The sequence below is a fragment of the Lepidochelys olivacea genome (assembly GCF_965140295.1).
Source record: "Lepidochelys olivacea isolate rLepOli2 genome assembly, chromosome: 1".
Lineage (NCBI taxonomy): Eukaryota > Metazoa > Chordata > Testudines > Cheloniidae > Lepidochelys > Lepidochelys olivacea.
This window is the reverse complement of record NC_140411.1, coordinates 117,235,267-117,259,955: the sequence shown is the minus strand read 5'-3', so window position 1 is coordinate 117,259,955 and position 24,689 is coordinate 117,235,267. Positions and strand designations below refer to the sequence as shown.

Sequence of the window (24,689 nt, the reverse complement as noted above, 5' to 3'; positions counted from 1 at the left end):
TGGGATGATTCCCAGTGGCTGCGAAACTTTCGCGTGCATAAGGTCACTTTCCTGGAACTCTGTGAGTTGCTTTCCCCCACCCTGAAGCACAGGAATACCAACATGAGAACTGCCCTAACAGTTGAGAAGAGAGTGGCTATAGCCCTGTGGAAGCTTGCAACGCTACCGGTCAGTTGGGAATCAATTTGGAGTGGGCAAATCTACTATGGGGACTGCTGTGATTCAAGTAGCCAATGCAGTCACTGACGTTCTGCTATCAAGGGTAGTGACTCCAGGAAATGTGCAGGTCATTGTGGATGGCTTTGCTGCAATGGGATTCCCTAACTGTGGTGGGGCGATAGACGGAACGCATATCCCTATCTTGGCACCAGACCACATTGCCAACCAGTACATAAACCTCAAGGGGTACTTCTCAATGGTGCTGCAAGCACTGGTGGATCACAAGGGACGTTTCACCAACATCAACGTGGGATGGCCTGGAAAGGTGCATGATGCTTGCATATTTAGGACCTCCGGGCTGTTTGAGCAGCTGCAAGAAGGGATTTATTTCCCAGACCAGAAAATTACTGTTGGAGATGTTGAAATCTCTTGCTCCCATGGCTCATGAAGCCATACACAGGCAGCCTGGACAGTAGTAAGGGGCAGTTCAACAATAGGCTGAGCAAGTGCAGAATAGTGGTAGAATGTGCCTTTGGATGTTTAAAAACGCGCTGGCCCAGTTTACTGACTCAGTTTATGGCAGGGTAGGAGATTGAGGCAAATTGCCTGGCTGCCAATTTTGAACAGCCAGACAGCTGGGCAATTAGAAGAGCACAGGATGGTGCGCTGTGCATCAGAAAGGCTTTGAAAACCAGTTTCATGACTGGCCAGGCTTCGGTGTGACAGTTGTGTGTGTTTCTCCTTCATGCAAACCCGCCCCCTTTGTTGATTTTAATTCCCTGTAAGCCAATCACCCTCCCCCCTTCGATCACAGCTGGCAAAAGAAATAAAGTCACTATTGTTTTGAAACCATGCATTCTTTTTTTTAATGAATTTTTAAAAAAGGGAGATAACTGATAAGGTAGCCTGGGTGAGGTGTGGGAGGACGGGAGGAGGCAAGGACAAGGGCACATTGCTTATTGTAGCCACACTACAAATCAAAACTCTTTGAATGACAGCCTTCTGTTGCTTGGGCTATCCTCTGGAGTGGAGTGGCTGGGTGCCCAGAGCCTCCCCCCCGACCCCGCGTCCTTGGGCGTCTGGGTGAGGAAGCTATGGAACATGGGGAGGAGGGAAGGCGGTTGTACAGTAGATGCAGTGGCTGTCTGTGCTCTTGTTGGCTTTCCCGCAGCTCCACCAGACGCCTGAGCATGTCCGTTTGCTCCCCCATTAGCCTCAGCATTGCACCCTGCCTCTTCTCATCGCACTCACTTAATGCTTTCCTGGCCTCTGCCACTGAATGCCTCCATGCATTCAGCTGTGTTCTATCAGTGTGGGAGGACTGCATGAGCTCGGAAAACATGTCAACGCGAGTGTGGTTTTTTCGCCTTCTAATCTGCGATAACCTCAGGGACAGATTTGATGGGGGAGTGTAGAAACATTTGCACCTGCAGGAGGATAAAAAGGGAGAGTAAAATTTAAGATGATACATTTCTGAGAACAAAAGGGAGACTCTTTCACAGTGAATCGAGCAATTTACAGCAGACAGCATATGTGCTTTAGGTAGAAGATCACATTTTCCCTTATTTTGAGCACCTGCCGGTATGGTGACACATCACATATGGCTGAGCAACAGAATTGGGTTTCCAGGCAGCCATGGTAAGCCAAAGGGTATGTGGGTTTGGCTTCTAACGCCTTCATAACATGTGGAAATGTTTTCAGACTGCAGCACCCACCTTTCCCATAGCAAGCAATGCCGGTTGGGTTTGCCATTTATAAGGAGGGGCTGCAGTTTTCAGGTGTATGTGCAGCACACACCTTTCCCCACCCCTCCGCATGGATACTTGAGATGATCCTTTCATCCCTCCCCCCGCCGCGTGGCTATTCTCAGTGATGATCCCTTTTAGCCAAATGCAAACAGCCCAGCATGAACGGGGTCCTTTTACTGTTCCCTTACAAAAATTCCCCTATTTCAACCAGGTGACCATGCATGATATCACTCTCCTGAGCCTAACACAGAAAAATATGGACAGAATGTTGCTTGAATGCGACCAAAACCCAGGACCATTCGCTGCCATGCTTTGTGCTGCAGTGATTCCAGACTACTTGCTACTGGCTTGGCGTAGTAAAGTGTCCTACCGTGGAGGACAAAAAAAGGCTGCACTCCCCAGAACCCTTCTGCAAAGGCTTTTAGAGTACCTCCAGGAGAGCTTCATGGAGATGTCCCTGGAGGATTCCTGCTCCCTCCCTAGACACGTTAACAGATTTTTCCAGTAGCTGTACTGGCCATGAATGCATCCCAAGTCTTCAGGCCAAATCAAACATTAAACACTATTGCTTTTAAACCCTGTACTGTAGTTACAACTGTGCATTCACCAGAGGTGCCTTCTCCGGCTTCAGGGTCGGGGATCCCGGCTTGGGAGAGTATTGGCTCCAGGGTGATGAAAAGGTCCTGGCTGCCGGGGAGAACGGATTCACCGCTTGCCTGCTGCGCATTCTCCTCCTCCTCCTCTTCCTCAGCCACAAAATCCTCCTCCATGCTGCGTGAGACTCCCCCATTGCAGGTGTCCACGGACAGTGGTGGGATTGTGGTAGGGTCCCCCCCAGAATGGCATGCAGCTGCCCATAGAAGCGGCATGTATGGGGCTCTGACCCAGAACCAACGTTTGCCTCCTTTGTCTTTTGGTAGGCTTGCCTGAGCTCCTTGACTTTCACGCGGCACCGCCGTGTGTCCCTGTTGCAGCCTCTGTCCATCATGCCCTGTGAGATTTTGGCAAGTATATTAGCATTTCTTCTTTTTGATCGGAGTTCTGCCTGCACAGATTCTTCTCCCCATACAGCAATCAGATCCAGCCTCTCCCGTTCGCTCCACAGTGGAGCTCGTTTGCGATTCTGGAGGGACTGCATGGTCACCTGTACTGCTGAGCTCACTACGCTGACCACACAGGAAATGAAATTCAAAAGTTCCTGGGGCTTTTCCTGTGTACCTGGCTAGTGCATCGGAGTTGAAAGTGCTGTCCAGAGTGGTCACATTGGAGCACTCTGGATTAGCTCCTGGAGGCCAATAACATCAATTTGCCTCTGCACTACCCCAAATTCAACCCAGCAAGGTTGATTTTAGCGCCAAGATGGAGTATAGAAGTCGATTTTAGGAGCCCTTTACGTAGATGGGACGGGGTTGCTTGTGTGGACGCATTCATTATAAAATTGCCCTAACGCAGCTAAATTCGACCTACCCTGTAGTGTAGACCAGGGCTTATTCTCCCTCATTCTGCCTTTCCTGATTTTGTTGTCTCCTCTCTAATTGCTCCCACGGCGTCTCTTTTGCAGGATCCTCTTTGTCCACATTGCAGCTTTCAGTTGCCCCACAGGGTTTTGTCCTTGGACCCCTCCTCGTATCTGTCTCTCCTGGTGATCTCAGTCAAAAACACTGCTTCCCCTACTATCTTTAGAATGACAACTCACAGATCTACCTCACCACTCTCTTCTGTCCAAACTACAGTTTTGACCTTTCTTTCCGGAATTTCCTTTTGATGTCTGGCCAAGTTAAACTCAATATGGCCAATATGAGCTCTTCTCCCCCTTTCTGAATCTCTATGGATACCATCATCATCTTTATCACTCAGGCCTGTAACTTGGATCTCATCTTTGACTGCACCATCTCTCCAAACCTACACATTCAAGCCACTCTCAGCCAAGCCCTCGTCATTTTCTCATCTTGACCACTGCAACTTTCTCCTTTCTGAACCTGACAAATGCCATCCTACCCTCTCAAATCCATTCAAAATTCTGCTGCAGAGATCTCCTTCCTGGCTTTTTGCATCTGCCTACCAGCTAGCTCTGTTTTCTCCACTGCACCAAATACAAATGTCTTCTCTTCACTTTCTAGCTGCATCCTCCCTATCATCTCGTATATACTATTGAGTCATTGATCCCCACTGACACTCTGGTAATGATACCAACCCCTGTTGCCCAGTAGACCCATTTTTCCAGACTCACCTTTGTGCTTTCTTCCCTGCCACCACTTCTCCATGGGAGGAGCTCCCTATACAAATCTGCAAGAGAATACATAATCCTCCTTCAAAGCGCTCTTTAAAACTCACTGTTGCAATGCCTACAAAACACTAAGATTCTGTTGGTGTGCTGTGACTGTGGCTTATTACGCTAATCAGAATGATCTAACTCTTGTGCTTCCCCATCTGTTTGCTGTATCCACCAGTTGTCTTTCATTTTATACGTAGATTGTAAGCTTTTCAGGGAGGGGCTGTCTTTTCATTAAGTGTCTCTGTGTCTGTGTGTCCAATACAATGGGACCCCAATGCCTGTTTAGGGCCCCTAGAGGGTACTACAATTCAAATAATAGATAATAATGATCATAAATAGAAAGGTAATTTTCATCCCAGAAAACTAAATTAGATTCCTGCATCTTAGGTAAAAATATCTGTGTTTGTTAAATGTGCATCACTATTCATTAAAGCTTTGTAAATGTGCATACTTTCAGCTTAATAGGAAAGTAAGCAAATCTTGTCTTCTACTTTCCTTGGGGACGATGGTGTCTTCAAGGGGAAGATAACTGGCTTGTCTCCCATGTGTGGCAACTTTAGGAGCCACTCTCCTCCTACCTCTGGAGAAGACTAGGGCTACCGTTTTTCTCTGAGCTTCCCAATCTTCATGCCCCTCATGGAAATTCTTCCCTTTTGTTTTCCCATCTCTGTCTTCCCTTGTGAACTCTCCCAATTCTGTCTATTTCCCTGCTCCTTAAGGTCAATTAGCCTCATTTTCCCCATCTTCTGTTTCTTCTCCTTCCAGATTTTGCTGGTCTTGCCACATCCTTCCCCAAATCTTGATTCTACAAGCAAGAAGATGACTCCTCTGACCTTGCTGTTGCAGCTGTTTTGCTACTCAGTGCCTCTGGGCCAGGTGAGATGTTCCATATCCCAGGTTACCCCTCACTGCACTCAGTCCTTTGGCAATTCACCCTCTCTGGATCCATCTTCACACTCAGTCCTCACTGAACTATCAGCCAATGAAGACCGGGTAAGTATGGCCTCCCACCTTTCCACTACCCAATGGAAGAATTGAAGTGGCCTCCATTAGTGGTCTGCAGGTGAAGACTTTAAAAAGACAAAACCAAACCCAGAAATCAAAAGCTTTTGGTGGCCAGGCAGCAGAATTCTGAAATGCTCAGCAGTTAGGCTGGAAAGCAAGAGGCTAGGCAGGTCTGTCTCAACCTCTAGATCAAAGATGGGGATGTAGACAATGCCAAGAAAAGCTTCCATAACAAAAACCTTTGTTATAATTAATAGCTCAGACTAAAATTCTTCAGTTTATTCTATTCACTGAGTAGCAGATCTTAAACCTGATGATAACGATTAGACAGATGCCATGCAGAATTTCAAGCTTTTCACCAATGATGTAATAACAACCAGAGTAACAGTAGTGTTGCTACTCAGAGAGGAGATCTCACACAAGAGGTTGACAGATGTATGTGTGCATGGTATATTTCCAGTATTGATGGGATACTTACTTGATTTATTTACTGATTAAAGTCCCAATACAACTCCTATTGAAGCCAATGGAAATACTCCTGTTGACTTCAGTGGTATTTATAGTAATAGTAATATATGGTGTGAATTATTAGAAATCATTAGCTTTCTCCTTCTATGGAATAATGTTGCTTCGTTGGTGATCATATAAATGAATCATACTAATTTGACATAATATGGACATTTCTGCCCACTTCTGATTTTCACACTTATTAAGATACTTACATATGTGTCTGTGGTTTGCCTTCAAAGATGCTGTTCCATAGTGACATCCAAAGATGATACGTATATCACAAAACCTATACGCTTTCCCTTTCATAATTCCAAACTGTGAAAATTACCACTGTGCCTTCTTCAACCAGTTTATTTCTATTGAGGATTTGCCTTCCTGATCAAAGCCCATTGGAGTCAATGAAAGTCTTGAATTGGATTTGGATCAGGACCTTAATGGGAAAATCAGTTTTAGACAACTGGCAATGGTTTGCCATGTCACTGCTTTAGACACAATTATGAATTATAAATTGAAATGACAGTGATCTTGTCTTAGTCCTGATTTCATAATCCATTCAACTTTTAAGGCACAGTCAAATAAATTTCCTGGAACTAGAAGTGAATAGAACAGAAATCTTGATCCCATTGAAGTCAGTGGGAGTTTTGCCATTGACTTCAGTTAAGCCAGGATTTCACCGCAGAACTTTAAGTGAATCCAGACAACAATGGGGCACATGTAGCCTCTCTGGATTCTCAATTCTCTCTCTCTTAAACATCATTTTCATGGTTACAGCACCCATATCCATAGTCCCACTAAAAGCCCTGACATTTTGAAGATAGTCCTGAGGGCCTGAGAAATCCTCGAAATATGCCTAAGTTTTCTGGTTATTGTTGAGGTTCCTTGAACACCAGGAGGAAGAGAAAGGGGGGATTTGGAAGAGCAAAGAGAACCAGGTATGTGGGGGGAGGGGTAGAAAGAAAGGTTAATAGGGATGGCGGATAGAACCAGGGTTGGGGACTGGAGTACCAAGGAACACTGGATAGGAGAACAGAGCAAGTGTGGAAGTGAGAAGAAATGGGGTGAGCCAGGTAAGGTAAGTAGTTTGTATGCTGTGTTCTCTCCATTACTTTGTGCTCCTTAGTCTGTTTCTTGTATCCAGCTGTTGTCTGTTGTTTCATGCGTCAATAGTATGCTCTTCCATGAACTGTCTTTTTGTTATATGTTTTGTAATGCCTAGAGCAATAAGGGCTGGCTGCTGTAGGCACTAACTCAATACAAATAATAAGAATAATAGCTAATGAGGAGACTTAGGAGATAAGGGATTATTACCTTAGAAAGAAATCAAAAGGGAACATTATAAAAGTTTACAAAATAATGCATGGGATTGAGAAAGTAGATCGGAAACTTCTGTTGCCTCTGTCTTCTAACACAGGAACAAGGGGATAGTCAATTAAATTAAAAGGTGTCAAATTCAAAACTGATAAAGGAAATACTTTTACACAAAATGTGTAATTAGACTTTGGAACTCATTGCCATAAAACTCAATGTAGCTAAGAACTTAGCAAGATTCAAAAAAAGAAATTGGGTATTTATATAGATAACAATAGCCAGACTTTATCATAATTAATTATAACAAACATTTTCTGGAAAGGATATTAAATGTCATTCTTCGGTGTTTAAATCAATCTCTATTAATGATCAGGATGAGACATAATTGTGGGGATATTATCAAATATCAACCTACTGTGGTGTCCTTATATCTTCCTCTGAAACATCTGCTACTGGCTACTTTCAGAGAGAGGGTAGTGGACTAGATCGATCTCCAGTCTGATCCAACATGGCAATTATTGTGTTTCTTGAGGAAGAAAACAGAGTATGCATGCCCTAGCCCTTAGGAAAAGGCAAGTGTGAGAGGGATAGATGAAGAAAGCAGGAAATAAAAACAGAGATCCTATCAACTCTTAGCATTTTTACACCCATCACCTCTCCATCTGAGAGTGAGAGAGAAAGAGAGCAGGAAACTGGAGTTACAAGAAAAAAAATATGGTGACAAGGAGGGAAAAGAAACCTGATGAAAGAAAAATAAAACTGAGGCAGAAGTAAAAGAATGGGAAAAGAAAAGCAAGAATAGAGACAGTATTATGGTAAGTTCACTTTATTTTTACCTTATTCATATTCTAGCTTTACCTTTAGGAGTGGTCCTCAAAGATGTGATTCATTGATCTGTATTTTTTAGAAAAATATTATTGATGATCATTTTTCTTTTGCCTTGGGATATGCCTACAATTATTAGCCTAGTATACCACCAATATGCCTAAGAGATGGACCCTGCTCTCCATTCTGCTTTATTGTATTTCTGTAGAAAACTAGACACACACACACACAGAGAGAGAGAGGAACATTTGTTTCTGAATTCTAAAGTAACCCATGTACTAAACAAAAAAGGGTTATTGTATAAAATGTATTTGGAAAATAAGTAAATTATGCTCATAAAAACAGAGAGTTAGCAAGAGATGGATGAACCGCTATGGATAAAATAGGAACCAAACCAAACATTTTTTTAAGGTTTGAAAAACTTTTAGGGTTTTTTTCTCTCATGCTTTCCAAGCACTTTTTCAAATTCTGGTTTCATCCATATCACTGTGAGAATGATTATTCTCAGTTTATTTCTGACCCATCTGAACCCATAACCAGCTGGAATCTCACATGAAAGACTGATCTCATATGATTTCCAGCCTGTTTTCAAGATGCATTTTTCTGCAGCCTCTCATTTCTGGGAAGTCAATGAGGATACTACTTTCTGGTGTGAGGCTGGGCAGTCTCATCATATACAGTATGTTTGCCTGAATGATTAATTCTTTCTGATACCAGAGTGCCTGAATTTCATTTTGTATCCTAGGTTAGGTTTGGTTGGTGGTTCAAACACCTCCTAACTTCATGATCTCCTTTCAAATTTACGCAAAAGGCACCTAAGAAACCAAAAACTGAAACAAGGTGTGGAAAGAGATTGTCTCCCAAGAAAGGAGACGTATCAACTGAATGAAAGTCAAATGGACACAGTCGAAATGGTGCTCTGTTATCTTCTGTATAAAAATATCAGCCATTCTGTCTTCAGAAATTATTTGGCTGCCGAACGGGGCAGCTGAATCCACATTCTTTGCCATTCCATTTCTCAGACAAAAGGTTGGCTCCTCTTTCTCTAAGATGATGGCTTCACAAATTCAGGTTTGTCCTCAAACATTCAGCTGCGGTATTACACCATTACCATCAGAAATTTGCCTCGGCACTTTCCCAGCACTGCTACCACATAAATGGATGCAGAGACATTTTTGCACACACTCGATTGGTCTACAAAAATTAGTCAAAATCTTAACAATAAGCCAAGACTTTAGCGAGACCCTACATCAGAGATGGCTGTTTATTAATTTACAGTCCCGCCTTCTTCTCTTCTACTTAGTGTCTGCTTGTGTTCTTATACCTGGTCCATCACCAACTGAGTGCCTGTTAACTGCCAGTGTTTTGTCACAAAAAAAGCACTTCAGCTCCAAAACTTCAGGTGATTGGATAAGTTTTCAATCAGCAACCAGACTTGAGGGACATTTAGCAAAATTAAACTTCCATGATGTTTAAGATTTGCTCACCGGTTTTAAAAAATGAGTTAGGGAGCCCCATGAAAATTTGAAACTTTAAGGTTATGAGTCTGTGACAACTGGTATCAAAATCCTTATGGAATTGCATCCAGTTGGATTGGGTTGCATGTGTGCATTATGCTTTGTTTGGCTATTTGCTGTGCACGATATGATATGTGTGAGAGAAAAAGATTCCAGCACAAATGAATAAAGCAGAAATGTGTATTTAGTTGGGTTACTGAGCTTTTGTGTCACACTGTTTTGTCCTGTAGACTACTCCCCATTCCATGCTTCAGGGCTCCTGACTGACTCCTCATTAAGGCACATGCCTTCTGTAGCTTTGTATCAGCCTACTACACTGTAGTCATTAACCGTTTACATTACTATGCACATGATTCTTTAAGGATTTATTCATCCATGTTCATAAGAAGCTAATTAAAATCTCCTTCAGGATAGGTTTAGATGGTAACAATAACTAATAATACTCTTATAGTACCCTTCCGTGCAAGGATCTCAAAGCACTTTGAAAATGCTTATGAATTAAACATCACTACACCCATGTAACGCAGATACTTATTATTATTATTACCAGCCAGGAAAATGGAGACACAAAGAAATTAAGTTGATCAAGGTCACACAGGAAATCTGTGGCAAAGTTAGGAATAGAACATAAAGATCCCCTAAGTCCTAATTATATCAATCATCATCCTATAATCACAAAATGATTTTTAAATCATGTTTATACTTTTACTTCACAATATATCCATTGTATACAATTGCAGCGTTTTTACAGAGCTATGACCTATACATCATTTAGCTTAAAATCTCACTCAGTAAGTTAACAAAAATCATTAAGGTATTTGAACATGCTGCATTTAAAAAGTATACAAGCTTGCAAAATGAGATATGTTGGTCTATGAAACAGTATGCATACTCCTCAAAAAAATAATTCTATATATTTCCTATTTGTTAAGTACCTAATCATGTATCTAGAAACAAAAACCATATATCCTGGAAAATGTTGATTTTCTTGATGAGTTGGAATGATTCCATTCCGGTTCCCACATTGACTTCCCTTGGGAAATCCGCTAGGTGGAGAGGAACATGGCAGAGAGAGCAATTGTTTCCTGTCTCCCTATCCCACACCCTTCCCTTCAAAATCTGTAGACCTCCAACCATACATTGTTTGCATGGAGGGTCTTCCCAGGGTTCAGGAGAGAGGAAAGTCAGCTCTGTTCTCCCTTTTCATAGAATGATAGAATCACAGAAGATTAGGGTTGGAAGAGTCCTCAGGAGTTCATCTAGTCCAAACCCCTGCTCAAAGCAGGACCAGCACCAACTAAATCATCGCAGCCAGGGCTTTGTCAAACTGGCTCTTAAAAACCTCTAAGGATGGAGATTTCACCACCTCCCTAGGTAACCCATTCCCATGCTGCACGACCCTCCTAGTGAAATAGTGGTTCCTAATATTCAACTTAGACATCCCCTACTGCAACTTGAGACCATTACTCCTTGATCTATCATCTGGTACCACTGAGAACAGCCTAGCTTCAGCCTCTTTGAAACCCCCCTTCAGGTAGTTGAAGGCTGCTATCAAATCCCCCCTCACCCTTCTCTTCTGCAGACTAAATAGGTCCAGTTCCCTCAGTCTCTCCTCGTAAGTCATGTGCCCCAGCCCCCTAATCATTTTGTTGCCCTCCACTGGACTCTCCAATTTCTCCACATCCTTCTGTACTGGGGGGACCAAAACTGGACACCAATTTGTCTAGGTCACTCTGGACACTATCCCTACTTCCAACATATCTACCTCTCTCGCCACCTTAGTGTCATCTGCAATTCATCCCATCATCCATTCATTCCATCAGCAATTCATCCCATCATCCATCCAATTAATCCCATTCATCATTTCTGCTAGTCATTTTCATCCTTTCCCCTACTGCTTTGCTCCCCTCCCATTGTACAGTGGATGGGTGCCTATGGCTCTTTATTATCATCTGCCATTGGTCAGTTTACATTACAGTCTTCATTCAATAGCAGAATACCACACATGCATAAACTAAAGGGAGGGGCTGATTTGCACAGCTCTTTTCCCAAATATCTTTGTTCTTTCTTCCTCGTCACTCCTTAGGCACTGTGCACCCTCCCCGAACTGATCCATAAGGGCTGCCTGTTGCTCCTTCAAGTCTCTTCTCAAGACCACTTCTGCCATAAGAAACTAGCCAAAATATGAATAGTCTGAAAGGCAGCTGAGGGATAACTGAGGAAAGTCAATATTTATTTATCTGTGTAATTATACATCTAAATATACACCTATATATATGGCAAATATATATTTATGTATACAAAACATTGTATATATTGCATTGTCCCCCCCTCCCCAACCTTTATATGTTGTTTGTCTTCCTAGACTGTAAACTCACTGGGGCAGGGACCATGAATAGTTCAATTTTCAAAAGGCCTAGAACAATGGGACCCTGATCTTTATAATACAATATAAATAATAAATAAATGCTAATAATTTACATACACAAAAAGGCCAAATTCTGTGTGTAGAAATTATATGCTCTGTTTGAGTCAAAAGAAGTTGCACATGTGTATCTGAGCACAGAATTTGGCCCAAAGCCCACTTGTAACTAAGCCCGGCATGTGAGGACAAAATAGAGCCCATTGTCTATTGAAAGCTTTTTTATTTTTTCTTTGTTTTTTTCTAGGACATGAATTATATAAATTGAAAAATGGACTTTTCCTTCAGCATAAAATGCTTGATATTCAGATTTTTTTTCATCCCTTAGGTTTTTCTAGCCCTGGTTTAAAAGACTGTAGAGACAAAATAATAATAACCTACATCAGTTCCTCCCTGGGAACTATCTAAGGGGAAAAGGTCAATGCATTGCAGAAAACTCTCTGAGGAGCTCCTCAAAGAGTTCCCCCTAAATCATTTTATCAGGCAGAAGGGGCAGAGGATTTTCCCTCTGACTATAGTTCCCACAGGATCATCTGGAGGCCTGTGCCTTCATTCCACCTCCAAAGTCCCTTGTGGGTTCCCTCAGTTCCCTTGCAATATGGTTGCATTGAATTTCCCCCAGCTGCTGCTGCTGCCTCTTGGAATGGCCCTCCCTTTAAGGCCAGAGTAGACTGCAGAAGTTAATGCAGTCTCAGACTACATTAACTCTCCACCTACTTTTCTTCAGGGCTGTAGCAAGAAGGTATACTTCTCTCTGGGGTCTTCCTCTCCTGCCTCCATCCTATCCCGTCCCTGGCCCCACAGGCCAATGGAAGGGCAGTGCCATGGATGAGGCGTACTCTGCCACACTTCCAAGTGGGAAAGGGACAGGGATCCACCTGGAGGACCAAATGATTTAGCCCAAAGTTTGTTTGCTGCTGCTCCCCTTGGGTACATTTCCTATTTAGGGCTTTAGAAGGAGTCGGATGACATTTTTACTACAGCTGCTCATAGCCCTCTGCTTTGGTTTTGAGTAGGGCTGATTAGATCCTGAATAGGAGCTGATTTGAAAGTGTCAAGTGTTACTGGCTAGCTAAGATTGGCTAAGACTAAGTTAGTAGATGAGCTCAACAGCCAGTACCTCAACCATCGACTTTGATCTCCTGGACACTGCATGTCATTACCTAAGGTCTAGCAGAACTACACCAAAAATGCTGACCTTGACTTATTTCAAATAAGTGGATACTCTGTGTAACTGGTCTTGTTTTTTTCATTCTCTTTCATTCCCAAACACAAACACAAAGAGTTAAGTTTTATTCATTCTTGCTGCAAACCCCCCCCCCCCCCCCCCCGCAGAAGGAGAGGAGGGAATTAAGGAATGTGAGGGAATCTAAAACAACAGTTGAATGCTTGGCAACAGTCTATATGATTTGATGCTGTTTTACCAACATTTAATAACATTGTGGAGAGAATAAAGAATCAAATGAGCAGTTGTTTACTTATTATTTTCAACTGCAGTGTTCATCTGATACGCATTACAGGGCTCGAATGTAACCACAGTAGTGGCTAGGAGGTGCACTTCACTGTAAGCTTTTGGGAGGTCTTGTGCTTGAAGACACTGAAGTATTTTGCTTTTAAATGCTCTGTGCTTTAAAAAAAGGGAGTTATGGGATTTAATTATAAATTGGTGGTCTGGTGGCGTTTTTCAGTCAGAAATTACCCTGTATGCTTGCTCGCTCGTTCGCTCTCCAATTTTCCCCTGCAGAAGGTTTTGTTAGGCATGTACATCCATTTCAGAATCTAATCATAGACAACTTAAATCTTTCCAACATTACCCACATTAGTAATTGCAAAATAATAAACATGACAAAATTCAGATTAATAGGGCATCCAGTGTAACTCCTATTGAGGGGAGAGCCCTCTGGAATTCTAAGCATAATAGGTCTATGTTTATTTCTCAACCAACAGCATAATGTGACTGATTTACAAGAGTTTAACTCAAGTGTTAATCTGACAGTGACGAAGAGCTTCTCACTGGCAGAATCACTTACACTATCATATTAGTTGCCTCCTCTGTTAAAGCAGTGTGTTCGATAATTGGAATGCTTTTATGTCTAGTGGTTCTGACAAGGCTCTCTTTAGGTCACATAGGGGCGGTCTAGCTTGCTGCACAGCTGAAGAGTGGCAAATAATTTAAACTGAGAAAGTATTGTTCTCCCTCATATTGTGGAGCAAGGGCAGTTCAAGGAAAGTAAGGCTCTGCACTGGCTACCTGCTGGTGTGTAGTAAAATAAGATGGACATGATACTGACTTGGGAGTACAATTAAATCTATTTTGCACCAATGTGTTGGTGGACAGATGAGTTTCCACATGGCAGAGCTTTATGATCTTTAAGGTAGACTGAACTAATAGATTGGTGTGGAGCGCACTGAAGTTACTAAGGATGAGAAAGCAAGCAGCAGTACATTTGAACTACAGGTTTCTCATATGCTCCACGTCATGCTGAGTTTTTATAGCTCCTGGCTTTCAAAAAGCCTGTTTCAAAGAGGTTTGCGCTAGACTGGGCATGCAGTTTTGCTCTGCAGATATTGTCGCTACCGATTTAGTGGAATGCAATTAGGAAGCCTAAATTAAGTGGTAATGGAGAACCAGCTCTTGAAACTGGGGTTTCCACGGCAACCACTGCTTACAATACAGCCTTCAGTTAGTTTTCCCACTTTATCTGCAAAATGCACAATTGAGCTTTAAAACAGCTTTGTGCTGAAAAGCGCACTGTAAACAACTGTTTGCAAGGAGAGTTTTACACTGTCTTTAAATACAACAAGCTATCAAATAAAATTTACTTGTCCACACTAATAAAAAAAATCCATGCAGTGCAAAACAATAAAGGGTCCAGAAATAATTATTCACTTTCCAATTTTATATATAATACAGGAAAAGTCAAGCTGTTCTGATTCCTCAATTTGTCTTTTAAGGCTTTAAATTCTCCCTTAATTTCAAGTCACAAAACTCTATATATACCATCAACCCCTTTATGAGAGGCATTTGGCATTTCAGTGCAAATACTGTATTTATGGCAATAGTAGTACTGTGCAATTATATAGTACCTTTTACACTGATATAAACTAATCATGAGTATTTTCCCAGTGTTTCTTTCACATCTCATATTATTATTACATCCTTCACAAAATGTTCCTATTTTATGACAAAGCAGAGTTATTCTCTTTCTGATTATGAGACATTCTGGATTGCTTTAAGAGAAATTCTCTTTTACTCTTGTCCTCGGTGCTCTGATATATATTGCCCTTTCTGTTGCATAATTTGAACTCTGGGTGGTGGCACTGCCTGAGTTATCTGTCTTATTTTTCTCATAACTAGACTAGGAAATGTCTTCAAACTTTTCTGTCTGTTCATGTATAACCTTATATGACTAAATATATGTAGCATAAGACAAAGTGAAAAGGACACTGTTGAAGTAGCTTTAATGATATGTATTACCCACTTTTGTTGATAAATTCCTTAAAACTGAATCTTCAAGCTGAAATACATATTTTTACTAAATTATTTTATACCACTGTGTATCCTGGGTTAATATTGTAACGTTATTCGTAAGTGGATTAAGGGTGATTGGCATTTATGTATTTACTTTGTTTATTTGTTTTCATTCCTGAAGCATTTGTTTGAAACAGGTTTCAGAGTAACAGCCGTGTTAGTCTGTATTCACAAAAAGAAAAGGAGTACTTGTGGCATCTTAGAGACTAACCAATTTATTTGAGCATAAGCATTACCAACAGGAGAGTGGGTTTGTGTTGGGGGGGGGGGAGAAAACCTGGATTTGTGCTGGAAATGGCCCCATTTGATTATCATACACATTGTAAGGAGAGTGATCACTTTAGATAAGCTATTACCAGCAGGAGAGTGGGGTGGGGAGAGAGAAAATCTTTTGTAGTGGTAAACACCCATTTTTTCATGCTTTGTGTGTATAAAAAGATCTTCTATACTTTCCACAGTATGCATCCGATGAAGTGAGCTGTAGCTCACGAAAGCTTATGCTCAAATAAATTGGTTAGTCTCTAAGGTGCCACAAGTCCTCCTTTTTTTTTTTTTTTGTTTGAAACAAAAGACAATCACAGAGAAAGTATTTCATGGACTTTGCCAAGACAAGTTAGGAAAAATATGTCAAGGAGGTCACATTTTGGACCGACTAGTCTTGACGGTATTCTTTTTAAATAGTATTTGTTGAAAAAAGTGAGACTGCTTAAAGATCTTACAGTTAGCCAGAACTCACCTATTTTTTCATCTCAGATAAAATCCAGCATTCAAAGCAGCTTGCAGTGTTTCAGGGTTGATGTACTGTGTGTCTTACAGTAGCCACAGTGGTGGAGGCAGAGAGAGAGAAAGGGAAAGAGAAAGTGAGTGGTGCCTTTCACTAATGAGTCTGTGGGTCAGAGGACTATATCTTGGTATCAGCAGTCATGCCTGAATCTAGATTTGATATAATCTCTACAGGCTTTGAATATGCCAGGCAGGGAAGCTTGCCCTTCACAGTAAGGGTTTACCTTCAGCAATGGTGGTCAGACTGCAGGAATTCAGATCTGTTCAAAACAGTCTGTTCTGTGCTGATCTAAAGCAGAATTAGGAGTGGGGATGGTTTGTTGAAAAGTTCACATCTCTTCCACACTGTTCTGTTACTAATGGGAGTTGCTACCAGTAATGGTTAGGCAAGAAATTATACATCTGTAGAGAATATACAAGGTGAACAAATCAAAGAACCAAGTAATAAAAATGATGTATGTACCAATATATAATATTACTTGTGAAAACTACTAAAGAAGCACATCCTTTGCTTTGTATCAGAACTTTCTGTAAAGCTAAATCAATGAACTAATAGGGCTATTTGTAATGTTATTTTTTCTTATAAGACTGTTATTTAGGAATCAGTTTGAAATTATTTAAAATGATCATTTCTTTAATGATTTTTGTGACATAAATTATCCTGGCTCAACACAACCATCTAGGAGGCAAGAGGAGAGATTGACTGGGTTGTCTTCCTCATTCTTACACAAAATCTGCTCATTTGGCCTGATATCAAATTTAAAAGAAACAAATTCTTGGAAGAAATGCAGAATGCCAGCACGTACAGGACTTTCACGGGGCATCTCGTTTCAACACTGACTGTCTGCATTTTATCAAGGTACTAAAGGACACACTGAAATTATTTTGTTCTGGCAACAGTGTGTATTGTGATGTGTATGCATTCAATTGCACTTGACAAATCTTTGGGGCAAAGAAAATGGTCTAATGTAAGGAAATACCTCAGCATATTCTAAAATGACATTTTTAGATCAAACATGTGTTCGATTGATTTGCCTTCTCCAGAGATCCCATTTGAATCCAGGCCAGTGATAAGTATGGAATCAGCTTCACACTGAAGGCCATACAGGGTCAGCAGTACTTCCGATGGTATTTCCTGTACTGCAGAGTTCTATACCCAGCTGTACAAATAGCTCCACATGGCATTCTGATAGTGTGCCAGGGAATTTTATGATCACATGCCAAGTATAGTTGTCAGGTTCCACTCCACTGCTGTGTGTGTATATGTGTGTGGTTTGAGCTAACTTCAGACTGAGTAATTACCATAATCCAAACAGGGCCTTTACCATCTTATTTGCATTCAACCAGCAGTGCAGTTTTTATCAGCACCACTACTGAATTGTTGCAAAGTTTTAATTATCTTGATAACTCTTTTTTTTTTTTAATTCATTCTCTTTTTCCTCAGCTTGTGTTTGGATTTCAGCAATCATCCATGTATGGCAGCAACCACAATTCTAGAATGAGAAAAGTTTTCTTACTCTTTCTTCAGATCATAATAATTTGCAGTCTCCGGGATCCAAAAACAGATATTTTAGTTTTCAATAATTTATGTCTAACATTTAGCTCAGTAAAAGTAGTTCAAACCATAACATTTTAGGTCCCGGCCCTGCAAACACTTACACGGTGGAGTAACTTTACACATTGGAGTAGCATCATTGAACTCAATGACAGTACTCGCATTCACAAAGCTACACCAGTACATAAGTGTTTGCAAGACAGGAGCTTTAGTTGACATGTTTTCTATATTTCCAGAATTATTTGATTTAGGATTAGTAAAAGTATATCATGTAACTTATACTTGCTCTCGCTCAAACGCTCAAGAATTTTCAGGATTTAAATGCTAATGTTTGGAAATATTTAAATTCACGTTTAAACTTTAAAGATGACCATTTATTTTCAGAAATCATTTCTCAGGAAGTATTGCAGCTAAATAATTCTGGGGGGAAAATAATATTATTCAAAAATCTGTGAGGGTTCTTCCATGCTACTTTTAAAACATTTAAGATCGTTTTTCTCTTTAATTAATGTGGATTAAAATTCTGTCAGGTACGAACTTTAATAATTGGGGGGAAAGTAGGCTTTAAAGGACACTGATCGATGTTCTGATTACATAAAAATTGGTTTCTGGTCCTTTTCTTTTTCAAGTGAGGTAAACATCTTAAAAATAAGCAGGATAAATATGTTTGTAAGCATAGTATATTAGAAATGTCAGTAGCTGCTCCTCTTGTATGAGGGTCCATGCATCAAATTACATCTAATTGCTACCAGTGTGCTCCTTGCCTCTTCTTGTGAAAGGGAAACAAATGTAATATAACATTCATAGGACATTCATTTGACTATAATTTTGCCTTTATGGACACCTTACCCCTGCTTTCTTTTTTTAAAAGTAAAAACAAAAAACAAAAAAAACTTCAAGGTAAGAATCATTAGGGATTGCTCTTTAAATCCAGCAATCTATGCACACTACTAAGAATCAATGCTCTGTAAGCTGTCTGGTGTTCTGCAATAAATTCTAGCTTTTATAGACTTTTCCTGGACCAGGTAGCTGCTAATGCCATAGAAATTGATTATTTGTGGTGTTCTTATCACTGCTTAAAATATCTAATTGCTTTTTCTCCACAGATTTGGATTTGGCTTGCTTGATGGTGGACGATTAATGAAGGAAGCCCTAACTGGACAAATGTTGGTCTCCCGAGACCATGTGTTGTTGATAACAGGTCTGATCTGAATGAGTTGAGTCAGATTTGATTTTAATAGAATTTAAAGGCACATGGAAGACACATACACCGACTCTGTATCTAAATCTGTTGAGCTTCAAAAGTTTATTTCCAGGAAGTCTTAAACTTCTCAGGGAGGTTGCTCTAAGATACAGTTGCTGCTATGTGTGTTAGACTGTTTTTTTTAACCAGCTTTGTCTAGTATTGACTTTATTCATTATTACTTGCCCCAACTGCAGTTCTGACCTAACAATTCATTGCTGTATTACTCTTCCTATAGATAAATTACTATATTTTGATTTTAAAAACAGATAAAAATAAGGTTTAAGGTAAGGAAATAAACACTTCCCTTCATAGACTAATGAGATGGCAGCAATTGATGTGATAGTGGGCGTTGCAACTGGGTGTTTTCAGATCCAGGATGGAAGCCTTCTCTAAAATCAGCTAATCCACAGATAAAAAGCTAATGGAATTACTACTACTTTACACACTATTTTGTGCTCCCAGAGAGTCTGTTAACTGCACATTAGACCACTGAATGCCATATTTCTTCTTTACAAGATCATTCAGTTACCAACAACTATGCCATTAATTCTTGTGAAGGCAAATACAAAATGGTTCTCCATTGCATAAACAATCACAAAAATCAGTCACTATAATATTCAGTGCCTGCTCTGAGTGCAAAATTCAGCTCAACCTCAACTATGGAGTCACAGCCAGTTATTTCTTAGTTAGAATTCTCAGGACTCCAGAACATATAAACCAAAGGGAATGATATGATTTCTTTTTTCAAAACATTTGGTTCTGAAGCTTCCTAGGATAGGTGTCTTATCTATAAAGACTGTGCTCAATGGTACCTTTGACCTTCCCTCCGCACAACCACAGGTTTCTGAACCCATTTTTAGGTTGATAGTAGGATGTCATCCACAGGTGAGATGGTGTTATTTTTAATTGACTTATTAGGTCAAATTCAGCCTTGGAGTAAGACCATTCCAGCTAATGAAATTACACCAAGAAAACCTTTACTCATCTGAATTTCAGGATTCATTTCATCTTTACACTCTGTTAGATGCAAATCACAGGATACCAGGCTGTGTTCTTCATAGGTTATTCCCACTGGGGAAATAACTTTCCACTTACTGAGGTTCCCTGGAATTCTTCCATATGGAAGAGGGAGGAATTTCCCCTCCTACCCTCTATCCCCGTGAAAAGAGGCTGAAGGTTCAGTCCCCTATAACTGTACATTGTCAGGGTCCTTTGGTAGTGGGAGCCATATAAGTATCTAAGATAGATACATATGCACGACTGCAGAAGGGGCAGGTTGGAAGAGAGCAGGGATGGCTACCCACCACAGAATTGTCCCTCCTGCAAGGATTCCCTACCTAAGCTAAGGCTGACTTACCGCTTTGTGGGAAGGAGGACCCTCCCAGAAGGGTTTGGGAGTAGTAGTAGATGGAGGCCTTGGGAAACACAGATCCCCAAAACCACATGGGGGTGAGGGGATCAATCAGTTTGGGGGCAATGCCCTTCTCTTTTCCTTTCCTGAGACAGGTTTAAGAGTAACAGCCGTGTTAGTCTGTATTTGCAAAAAGAAAAGGAGTACTTGTGGCACCTTAGAGACTAACCAATTTATTTGAGCACGAGCTTTCGTGAGCTACAGCTCACTTCATCGGATGCATACCGTGGAAACTGCAGCAGACTTTATATACACACAGAGATCATGAAACAATACCTCTTCCCACCCCACTGTCCTGCTGGTAATAGCTTATCTAAAGTGATCATCAAATTGGGCCATTTCCAGCACAAATCCAGGTTTTCTCACCCTCCACCCCCCTACACACAAACTCACTCTCCTGCTGGTAATAGCCCATCCAAAGTGACAACTCTCTTCACAATGTGCATGATAATCAAGGTGGGCCATTTCCTGCACAAATCCAGGCTCTCTCACCCCCCTCCAAAAACCACACACACAAACTCACTCTCCTGCTGGTAAAAGCTCATCCAAAGTGACCACTCTCCCTACAATGTGCATGATAATCAAGGTGGGCCATTTCCAGCACAAATCCAGGTTTTCTCACCCCCCACCCCCATACACACACAAACTCACTCTCCTGCTGGTAATAGCTCATCCAAAGTGACCACTCTCCCTACAATGTGCATGGTAATCAAGGTGGGCCATGTCCAGCACAAATCCAGGCTCTCTCACCCCCCCTTTCCTCCTCCCCCCCCCCCCCCCCGGGGACACACACAAACTCACTCTCCTGCTGGCAATAGCTCATCCAAACTGACCACTCTCCAAGTTTAAATCCAAGTTTAACCAGAACGTCTGGGGGGGTGGGGTAGGAAAAAACAAGGGGAAATAGGCTACCTTGCATAATGACTTAGCCACTCCCAGTCTCTATTTAAGCCTAAATTAATAGTGTCCAATTTGCAAATGAATTCCAATTCAGCAGTTTCTCGCTGGAGTCTGGATTTGAAGTTTTTTTGTTTTAAGATAGCGACCTTCATGTCTGTGATTGCGTGACCAGAGAGATTGAAGTGTTCTCCGATTGGTTTATGAATGTTATAATTCTTGACATCTGATTTGTGTCCATTTATTCTTTTACGTAGAGACTGTCCAGTTTGACCAATGTACATGGCAGAGGGGCATTGCTGGCACATGATGGCATATATCACATTGGTGGATGTGCAGGTGAACGAGCCTCTGATAGTGTGGCTGATGTTATTAGGCCCTGTGATGGTGTCCCCTGAATAGATATGTGGGCACAGTTGGCAACGGGCTTTGTTGCAAGGATAAGTTCCTGGGTTAGTGGTTCTGTTGTGTGGTATGTGGTTGTTGGTGAGTATTTGCTTCAGGTTGCGGGGCTGTCTGTAGGCAAGGACTGGCCTGTCTCCCAAGATTTGTGAGAGTGTTGGGTCATCTTTCAGGATAGGTTGTAGATCCTTAATAATGCGTTGGAGGGGTTTTATTTGGGGGCTGAAGGTGACGGCTAGTGGCGTTCTGTTATTTTCTTTGTTAGGCCTGTCCTGTAGTAGGTAACTTCTGGGAACTCTTCTGGCTCTATCAATCTGTTTCTTCACTTCCGCAGGTGGGTATTGTAGTTGTAAGAAAGCTTGACAGAGAAAATGCGATGAAGTGAGCTGAAGCTCATGCTCAAATAAATTGGTTAGTCTCTAAGGTGCCACAAGTACTCCTTTTCTTTTTCCTGAGACAATGATGCCACAGAATCTCTAGGAGGGGAACTGTTCAGTTTTCAATACAAGTTAATCCTGTGTACTGAATATTTTCTATGGTATAACAAACACCTCAGACTGCTTTTATAGACCTGATGTCATTGCCCATCATCAGGGAAGGGGAAAGAAGTCTTCCATTTTAGGACGCATTTGGCAGTACATTTGCTGAACTTTTTCTTTTTCTTCCCTCATATACAGGACAGACCATTCCTGCCTTTAAACATCATACAGTGAAAACTTTCTTGTCTGTTTGAACCCACGTGAGTCTTTGTTGATTCTGATTCTTAACCATCCTGATTGTATGTAGTGCTAATTACTGAGGTATTTTAGATACTGGCTGATTATTAAGATTAATAAAGTTGGGTGACATGTTCTTTTTCAATGTTGCCAAATGAATTTGTTACCAACTAATCCTCTTCTCAATATAGTATTTACCTTAGGCACTTGGAGGTATGATTAATTAAACTACAGGTCATGATCTCCTTTTTTTTTTCTTGTCACATAACATGTAAACAGGGGGACACTCAGTGAAATTAAATGGCATGAGATAGTACATTCAGATGCAATATAAGGAAATACTTTGTGCTGTGTGTGGTCAGCTTGTGGAATTTACTGCTACAGGTGGTCATTCAGACAGATACGGTTACTAGGTGGAAAAGAGCATTCACTAATTTTATTACCATAATTAATAAGCCCAATCCTGTATTCCTTGCACACCTAAGATTTATGCTAACTTTAATGGGAGTTCTGGGTGTGCAGGGAATAAAATTTAGGGTCCTATTTGCTGTTGTATTAGCTAATAAAATAAGAGAAATCAGTGCTTAGGCTTCTGTCTATAAGCTAATCACCTGAGAGAGTCAGGAAGGAAATCAGTTCTCCATAGACAACAACATAGCACGTTTGGCTTGGCCATTAGTTATTAGTTTTGTTTCCTTTGCTTCCTCTAAAGCATCATATACTGGCCATTGCCATTTTAATGGAGTATATGGTTTGGGCTGGTATGGCAAATCTTCTCTTTCTGTGACATATATACACGTACATACAGAGAGAGAGAAAGAGACTGAAAATAGGTTGAGACTGAGACATTCATCACTGATGAATTATGGTTATTGTAAAGGTGTGGCCATCTCTTGGATGCCTCCTCAGCGCAGCTCTGCACATGGCCCCTTCCCTCAGTTTCTCTCAGTTCCTCAGATAAACTCACTACAGACTTATTGTTAAAAGTCCCACTACTATAAATCAAAATCCATCCAGCGCAGTCCAGACAGTACATTCATCCCAACGGTCCAACTTCAAATACGGCTCTGACATCTCTCAGCATGCCCCCAGGTACAGCTCCAGCATCTCTCACCAGTCCTCCCTGCACCGTGTTTTCTTCCCAAGTAGGGTTCCAGCTTCTGCCTTTAAACATCAGTGGGCTCACCCCTCCATCACTCCCCAGCCTTCAGCCCTCTCAAAGAGCCAGCGGGCATCTCCATCTGCTGCTATCAGCCTCCAACCCTCTCTGGCCATGGTTTTCTCGCCTGGGGTGTTTTACAGATGACCCCCTGACTGCCTTCTGCTTTCTCCAGCCTGACCTGGCTCCCCTATTCAACCAGGCAACTTTCACCATTAGCTCTGTCAGGCGCATCCCCTCCCTGAAGCTCTTGGCCTAGCTCTGCTCTTCCTCTGAGTTCTCATTACTCTCAGAGCTCTCTCCCTGTCTAAACACTGGGTTCTGAACTCCCTAAGCTCTCGCTCAGGATCCTGGACTCCGGGTTCTGAACTCCCTTTGCCAGCTTCTTAACTCTCATTTATAACTCCCAGAAGCACCTCTGCCCCCCTCATTACACCAAACTAGGGTGCACATGAAACAGGAGCATTAAACCCAATTTCATTTATGGGCCAGCTACATTGTTACAGTCACTAAAGTGAAAACTTCCCATTTTTAATAGTGTGAATAAAAACGAGCTTCATAGCCTTTCTTGTTAGCAATCTGTGCATTCCTCAGCCATTTCAAAATGGCAGAGGCATGCTATAGTGTGACAGTTAAGCTGAAGAAGCACTTGATTGCCCTGAACTGTTTTTATAGCTGGCATATCATTGATTGTTGAGGCCCTTGTTCATTAATGGCAATGGCAGGGTACTCTGATTATTATTTATTCAGTCACAATGGTGTGACCTAGAATAAGTTTGTATTTAATCCTGTAAAAAATTTAGAATTATTATGTTTAGATATTTTAATCTTTGTAAAGTAAGGAGTCCGCTCATAATCTAATTGTTTTTATTTATTATTGTGTTTGTCATTTTACAGAAGAGTTCAGAGTAGGGGCCTGCCTGTGTTGTTTTGTTCTCAATCCACATTAAAAGATTTCATACCCCCAAAAAATCTTTCTTCTCAATTATGAAAATACTTTCCTGATCTCATTAAGCCCAGATAAAAAGATTAAGTGGTGTTTTTGCTTTTTATTTGTGACAATACAAATTAGACACACCTATGACAAACTAATTACTATGTTTATATTTTTTGTACAGAACAAGCTTGTTAACAGTGAACATGAAGAGATGAAGTAAGCAAAAACAAAGAGAAGAGAGGAAGGCCTTGCTGCTATTATTGTCTATGATATTATACACAC

The 24,689-nt window shown here is 41.1% G+C and overlaps 1 protein-coding gene across 1 annotated transcript in view; it reads left to right on the top strand.

The window, feature by feature from the left end:
• Positions 1-24,689, top strand: part of LOC311530114 (uncharacterized protein) — a 289,301-nt gene that overhangs the window by 192,686 nt on the left and 71,926 nt on the right. The window contains exons 5-7 of the mRNA XM_084646494.1: positions 18,746-18,840; positions 22,273-22,334; positions 24,589-24,623. Of these exons, the coding sequence (XP_084502620.1) occupies positions 24,619-24,623 (5 nt within the window). The 5' untranslated portion in view covers positions 18,746-18,840; positions 22,273-22,334; positions 24,589-24,618. The remainder of the gene's footprint in view (positions 1-18,745; positions 18,841-22,272; positions 22,335-24,588; positions 24,624-24,689) is intronic.